The following is an 8304-nucleotide window of genomic DNA, read 5'->3' on the forward strand; positions in this document are numbered from 1 at the left end:
ATGATGCCAAGTGAGTCCATGGGAGGGGATGGAAACCTCACTTCTGTGACCATGTTTGTTCTTCTGGGAATCTCAAAAGATAAAGAGCTGCAGCTTACTCTCTTTCCAGTCTTCCTGCTGATTTACCTTGTGACATTATTCTGGAACCTGGGTCTCATCATCCTTATCAGAATGGATTCCCACCTGCACACACCAATGTACTTTTTCCTCAGTGCCCTGTCATTTATAGACATCTGCTACACTTCTTCCATCAGTCCACGGATGCTTGCAGACCTCTTCAAAGATAAAAAAGTCATTTCCTTCATTGCCTGTGCCACCCAGTGGCTTGTGGCTTCCTGGATGGGTCAGGCTGAGTGCCTCGTCTTGGCTGCCATGGCTTATGACAGATACGTGGCCATTGGCAAACCTCTCCAATACTCGACCATCATGGCGCCTGGGCTCTGTTGGAAGATGGTTGCTGGGGCCATTGGGTGTGGTTTCCTTTCAAGCTTAATTGAAGTAGTCATTGGCTTTGAGATGTACTACTGTGGACCCAATGTCATCCAGAATTTCTTCTGTAACATCACTGAAATTATTAGTCTGTCTTGTTCTAATTCCTTCATTGGTCAAATGATAGTTTTTCTGATCATTCTTTGTGTTGCTGGAGGTTCTATGGTTGTAGTTTTGTTATCGTATGGTTTCATTGCGGCTTCCATCCTGAAATTATCCTCTGTCAAGGGTAGCGCCAAGGCCTTCAACACCTGTGCCTCCCACCTGGCGGTTGTGACCCTCTTCTATGGCACAGCACTCTCTGTGTACATGCATCCTAGTTCTGGCCACTCCACGAAACAGAACAGGTTTCTTTCCGTGTTCTATGTTATCATTATTCCCATGTTAAATCCTTTTATCTATAGTCTCAGGAACAAGGAGATCAAAGAGGCCCTCAGGAGGGTGATGAAGAGGACAACACATTTGTCTCATTGAGTATCATACTTGGTATGTTATCTGATAAAAAGAAAGTGAAGTGCTGTAGAAAAAAAAAATTTGTGACTATGTATTTCCACCCCTAATGGTCAGAATATATAGTGTCCTTTTGTAGATCAGAAGAATATCTAGGCAGAAATGGTCCGATTCTGCCTTCCTGATTCCTGGTGCCCTTATGCTTAGTGCTCTCCACGTAGTATCTATCTGAGCAGCAGCTCCAACATGGTGGGCAACTGGAAACTGTGATTCTATGATTAGACCCATGTAGATAAACCTTCGAGAACGGGGATTCTGATTGATTTTTTTGTGTGTAGAGAAATGAGAAGAACCCAGGAAGTGACACAAAATGTTCTTTCTACCTGACTATCTTTTACTTGTCATTTATTTATGTTACATGAAAAAGTAAAACAATGTATACATTAAATAATGAAAATTAAAAATTGAGAAAAAAACACAGTGTAATTTTTTTGTGGGCCTTACATAGAATCACCTGGGAGTATTGTTTTATTTTATATTATTTTATTTTATTTTATTCTATTTTATGTATTTTTACATCATTTTTCAAGGCAGCTTCCTAGAGCCTCTGAGACTCTTGACATGATGGCAGCCATGTTGTGTCTGTAGAGGAAGGACCTGAGTCCCAAACATAAACATCCAGCCTCCTGGGGTTCCAGGAGCAGAAGATTCAGCAGACATGGATCTGCCCCAGAAACCTGGAAACAAACTGAGACAATTCATAGAAAATTGACAGTAAGATTATTTTATACCCCAGGTAAGAGTTCATGGACTTAGTGTCCTACTTATTTCATTAGTATGTTATAAACATATAGCTGTCATGTAGGTCCATGTATGAATATAATTTCTTTTTTTAAGGATTTTTTTAAAAAAAGATTTATTTATTTATGCATACGAGAATTGGAGTGCAGCCCAGAGGTGTGGGAGGGTGAGAGGATACACCAGAGACAGAGCAGGGAACAGAACAGGCAGAGTGAGTGAAATACATTGCTAAGGGGAGCAGTGGGCGAGGCAGGAAAGGTCTGCGCGCCATGTGGGTATCTCCCTGGCAGGTTAGGATTGAACCCGCACTGCAGAGGGTGTGGACAACTTCACAGTGCATCATTCAACCACCTGCGCCAACAGGGAGGCCCATGAATATGATTTTTTTTTGGACTTGCCAAAAATTTTTTATTTTTTATATATTTTTAAATTTTATTTTATATATTTTTTACATCATTTTTTATTTTTGCACAATGCATGTATTTTCATCTTGGTTATAGTCCCCATACAATTCCCACCTCCCTTGTTGTGATCCTACTCCCTTCTCCCCCACCCTGTAGTGTGTCTCTAGTTTATAGTTGCTTGTTGATTTTCATTTCTTTATGTGATTCATCAAGTGAGAAATAATCTCCCTGTTTCAGGTGGGAACCTGGGCGTATTGAGTCCAGCATGTTCTTCCCAGGGAGCAACAATCCAAGACGATCTTTGTAATTGATGGCTTTGCAGCATTGGTGGTGGGACTGCTGAGACTAATACAATTTGTAAATAGAATCTGTTCTTTAGAGATCAGACCTGTGATTAGTAAACTCATCTCTAACATACTTTGTATTTAAGTGCCCTTATGAAATCTACTTCCACACATGTTTTCTTCACCTCTACAATGAGAATAATAATTGTTACTGCCTCAAAGTATCAAAACCATTAACTTCCAAATGGTGGTTGTAACTCTCTTATATGGCACAGCCTCTCTGGGCATGTGCACCCTAGTTCTGCCATTCTACATAACAGAATAGGTCCCATACATGTTCTATGTTATAACTATCCCCACGTTAATCCTTCTTCTTTATAATCTGAGGAACAAAGATGAGAAACAGGTTCTCAAGAGACTGATAAATTGATATCTCATTTAACTCAGCAACAATGGATTTTTGAACTTCTCTAAAAATATAGGTTAGAATATGTAAGTGACATTGTCAATCTCAAAATAACTAAGGAGACAGAAGAAACAACTTTAATTGCTGACCCTATCAAGTTAGCTTCCAAAACAAGAAATGTGATTGTGGTGGTGGTGTAGATATGGAAACTAGATTCCAAAGCCTGTTGTCATAATTAGAACCATGTGATATGATTATTATTTGAGATGTGCTATAGGTATTAAATGAACAAAAATGGTTACAATGCAATAAGCCTAACAGATTTTCATTTTCTGAGTTTTTATATTCTTTTCATTTTATAAATAAGTATTATGAATAAAATTGTGGAACATTAATATGAGAACAATTATTTAAAAAGTAATACTTTATAATTTTAGCACCAATGGAGAGAGCAGAATGAGTGTGTGTGTGTGTTGTGTGTGTGTGAGAGAGAAATAGTGAAACAGGGAGAAAGAGAGAGAGATGAGGAGGAGCAGGAGCAGGAGCAAATAAAGGGGGAGAAAGAAGAGCATTTGGAAGAGGAATTGAGGAAGGCAAAGACTGCTCCAGACTTACTCTGAAATAAGTGTTTCCTCCATGTTATTCCCTGAATCTTCTTTTGAAGTGAATTGAGAAAAATAGGTTAGGGAAATTTTCTGAGGCTGGAAAGAAGACAAATTCATCAAATTCTGAGCACATATGGATTGGAACATGTTCCAAGGAATCTTTCTAGAAACTGAATAAGAGCACAGGAATAATGGCTGCCATGTTGTGTCTCCAGAAGTGAAGCCCAAATAGCAGAGTTGCGAGCCCCACAGAAGTTTCAGGGCCTTCAGTTCAACCAGGATCAGAGAGTTATGAGACTAGGGAGTCCCACGAGACTCAGAGTCCAACAGCAGCAGCAACAACAACAACAACAACAACAACAACAACAACTAACAGAAAATGTACAAAGAAAGATTTTCTTTAGGCAATGGTGTATGAAGTAAGTGTCCATAATACATTCATATTTATGGAACATTTTACTTTCTAGATTTGCATAGATTTAGGTTTTTTTTTAATAAACATGTAAAGGTGATAGATGACATACTCTCCCCATGTCTCATCTATGATATTTGGATATACAGAGTTCTGCCACGCTTTTCCCAATGTAGGCACAAGTCATGTATCTCATGAAGCATGACTTGTGGAGCAAAAATAGCTCCCACTGAGTAGAAATATGAAATTCATTTCTTGGTCTGGTATTCCCATTCTGGCCTTTAGTGGACATCTTTAAATTATCTTAAGAAAATGTTCAGTTACATTGAAAGCTGACTGTGCAATGGTGGCAAAAATTGGAGGTGGGAAAGGGAGTAGGGGAAGGAAGAGAACACGCTTGGGGAGAGACGAGGGCCAAAGGTGTGGACTATGGGTTCTCTGGTGGTGGGTGAGCTATGGCAGCAACAGCTGAAGGAAGGGATCCAGCTCTCCTGTAATTCAGTGATGATGTCAACCAATAAAACTCAACAAAAGCTATTAAAATCAAACTAATTTTTATTCCTATAAAAAGAATGTATTCAGTTAAAATTTAAATTATAGTGCTTACCAGGGGGAATATATAAACTAACATATAGCTGGTGTAAAATTATATAATGACGTCATTGCCCCATCCATTACTTTCTCCCTGGGAGTAAGATTGGCTGAAGCAGAACAAGACTAGAATGGGACTTTGTCTAAAACTGCCCTGATCCCTAATCACAGCTGGAAGATGAGCTCCATTTAAAAAAGATACAAGACAGAAAGTTTTGTGGCATGATGTCAAGTAGATGTTTTAATGAAGAATGAGTAATATGCATGATTTGGAATGATCAATATCAGAATACATGAATGACAGCTTCTATTAATAGAAGGCATCCTGTGTAATACACACTCTGATAAGTACTTTAAAGATATTATCTAACAGGATTCTCTCCACAAGGGCTACTCAAAGTAGTAACTACGACTATCTGCCCAGTGTAGGTATAGGTGAGTGCCTGAGACTTGGAGGGGCTCCTGTGCTCAGGTCACACAGCCAGTAAATGAAGAGCTGGATCCAACCCAACTGACTGAAGCCATTGCTTGTGGTTGTTACCATGGCATCAGTGCCCTGTCTGGATTAGGTTTTATCCTTCCCTTCTTGCCTTGGTTTCCTCTGTTATGAATAGGGAATAGTCCTGGTATAATTCTCAGGCTGCTATGATGATTAGTTCAGGTCAGGGTATTGTAAAATGCATGTATTACTACATTTAAAATGTGTGTGCTTGGTAAGCAGAGTGTCCACATATCTCATTTGTTGTCATGAAGTTATTTAGCAAGTGGTTGTGCCATCTTGGGCTATTTCCTTAGCTCCTCTGGTTTAACTTACTCAACTAGAAAATAAATGTATGACATGGGACAATTCCTAAGACATTTCCAGTGTTAATTATATCAAAGTTAATTATATCAAACAAAATCTGTAACCATGAGATTAACCAGGACTATGGAAAAGTGGACTGGCAGGGAAATGGAAAAAATGGGGCCGATTAGTTGTGACCAAAGCTCTATGGCAATGTGACCCCAGAGAGCAGGTGCCTGGAGAGCTCCCTCCACCTAATTGTCTTTCCCCCTCACTCTGCTGCCCTCGATAATAAATATTAGTGGGCTGCCCACTTGTGGACATCTCTCTTGCTGCCAGTGAACAACCTGTTTCATGACTCACAGCTCCCATCCTGGAGTCAACAGAATCCATCCTGGAATGTTTTTCAGGAGAGAAATATGCTATTTCGTTTGGCAAGAAGAGTGTATTCTTGAGGGATCTTGGTCCAGGTGAGAAGCAAGATTTAGAAATGAGAGGATTGTGTGCTGTCTCCACAGCTTTGTTAGCCTCCTAGTAGGAGCTGTGGGGAGCAAGGAGTGTGACACTCGGACACTTGTGTTGTAGAGCACTTCCTTCTCCCTCCATTCTCTCCCCTCCATGGTGGTGTCTTCCCAAGGAATGTGACCTCAGAGACAAGATTAATGTCAGGTAGTACCTGGGAGAGGGCTGAAGTTTGGACTGAGTTCCGCAGTTTCTCCTGTACTTGATATTGAACTCTGCCACATTCTAGATAATATGTCATCTAGAATCAAATGAGTGCAAAATTTCCCCCCAATGGTGGGACGAGCACAATGGACTATGGTGATAGAACACGGGTGAATTGGTGGTGGGAATTTTATGGGGACTGTAACTGAGATGGGAAAGCATACATTGTAAAAAAAAATGAAGAAGATATAAAAATTATATAAAAATAAATAAAGTTATAAAAAAATAGAACCAAATGAGATTTTCAAAAGACCATGTGGAGACAATGACAGTTCTTTCTCCTGAGGCAGACCCTCACAGCCGGGGGCTAAATTCATGTTGTTTGCCTCAGAGATGAAGGTCTTCATTTTCCTGTAATGACTCCAGTGAAGAAGGACAAAAGAATTCCAGAATCTGCCTCGTTTTCCAGTTCTGATGTCCATTGTCTATACAACCTAACATTTATGAGCTCAAGTAACCGTCTTTTGTAGGATGTCTTACCCCTGGAAGTGACAGTGGACTCCGTGGTGACTGATAATCCAGTAAGAAATGCACAGAGGCTGATGGTGGCTTTGCTGGGAGGGGGTTAGAGTTTCCAACTGATTTTCAAAGGTATCACCGACTCCTTCCCAGGCAATTTAAGTTATAAATATCTCTTTAAGGAAGACAAATGTGTAGGTTCAAGGAAGGGAGCATGAGGCTCTTTTAAATCTGTAGTATCAAACATCTTGGGCGGCTTCCTAGAGTTAAAATTTGGTTCAGCCACATCCATTTCCAAGCCACTACTTGCATGTCACTCTTTCAAAGTTCCTATCATATTATTCTTTGTGGAAGGGAAAAACACTTATAAATTGCAATTCTTTCATTGTTATAGATTAACTGAATGTTTATTCTGAAGGTGATTTTAACAAGCACCTACTGCACCTCCTCATTTTACACTGAGGCTTCACATGATGCAGGGTCTTTTCAGAGCACAGGGTTTACCTGGGGCTGCCTAGTAAAGTGACCTTCTTCACCTCTGTAGATAGGACAGTGTCACCCTAATTTGGTGTAATTCCAAATGCCATGTAATTGTAAATTTGTTGGCACAAATGAAATTAATATTTTTTTAGTAGATAAAGCACTGATGATGCCTCACTAATGTGTTTTCTCCCACAGAGAAAGTGAGAATATTTATCCAAGTTAATGTTTCAGTTAAGATTGGAGGTTATACAAAGAGGCAAGATTCACTGTGTTAATGAATCATGCTTGTATATTTAGTCATCTGAATGAAAGAGAAAAATGAAGAGAATTTTTTCAGTGTTTTTTTTTTCCAATGAAACTATTTCATCTTTCATCTCTTCTCAGCAGATGGTGCCAAGTAGGTCCTTTGGAGGGGACAGAAACCTCACTTCTGTGACCATGTTTGTTCTTCTGGGAATCTCAAAAGATAAAGAGCTGCAGCTTAGCCTCTTTCCAGTCTTCCTGCTGATCTACCTTGTGACATTATTCTGCAACCTGGGTCTCATCACCCTAATCAGGGTGGATTCTCACCTGCACACACCAATGTACTTTTTCCTCAGTGCCCTGTCATTTATAGACATCTGCTACACATCTTCCATCAGCCCAAGGATGCTTGCAGACCTCTTCAAAGATAAAAAGACGATTTCTTTCATTGCCTGTGCCACCCAGTATTTTATAGCTTCCTGGATGGGTCAAGCTGAGAGCTGCCTCTTGGCTGCCATGGCCTATGACAGATACGTGGCCATTGGCAAACCTCTCCAGTACTCGACCATCATGGCGCCTGGGCTCTGTTGGAAGATGGTTGCTGCGGCCCTTGTGTGTGGGTTCCTTTCTAGCTTAATTGAAGTAGTCACTGGCTTTGAGATGTACTACTGTGGGCCCAATGTCATCCAGAATTTCTTCTGTAACATAACTGAAATTATTAGTCTGTCATGTTCTAATCCCTTCGTCAGTCAAATTAGTCTTTTTCTGATAATTCTTTTTGTTGTTGTAGGTTGTGTGCTTATTATTTTGTTATCCTACGGTTTCATTGCCGCTTCCATCCTGAAAATCTCCTCTGTCAAAGGTAGTGCCAAGGCCTTCAACACCTGTGCTTCCCACCTGGCAGTTGTGACTCTCTTCTATGGCACAGGCCTCGCTGTGTACTTACATCCTAGTTCTGGCCACTCCACGAAACAGAACAAATTTCTGTCTATGTTCTATGTTATTTTTATCCCCATGATAAACCCTCTTATCTATAGTCTGAGGAACAAGGATATCAAAGAGGCCCTCAGGAGGGTGATGAAGAGGACAACACATTTATCTCATTAAGAATAATATTTGGTATGTTACCTGAACAGAAAAAGCAATAAACAGGAAAAAAAATAAAAA

The 8304-nt window shown here is 40.0% G+C and overlaps 1 protein-coding gene across 1 annotated transcript; it reads left to right on the plus strand.

The window, feature by feature from the left end:
- Positions 1-8304, plus strand: LOC311170254 (olfactory receptor 5AN1-like; the record flags this gene model as incomplete). Its single annotated transcript, XM_084232638.1, has 2 exons — positions 1-197; positions 7452-8304. 2 exons carry the CDS (start codon positions 1-3, stop codon positions 8242-8244), a joined length of 990 nt encoding a protein of 329 aa, XP_084088764.1. The 3' UTR covers positions 8245-8304.

This window comes from Talpa europaea (genome assembly GCF_964194135.1).
Source record: "Talpa europaea genome assembly, chromosome: 1".
NCBI classification, from domain to species: domain Eukaryota; kingdom Metazoa; phylum Chordata; class Mammalia; order Eulipotyphla; family Talpidae; genus Talpa; species Talpa europaea.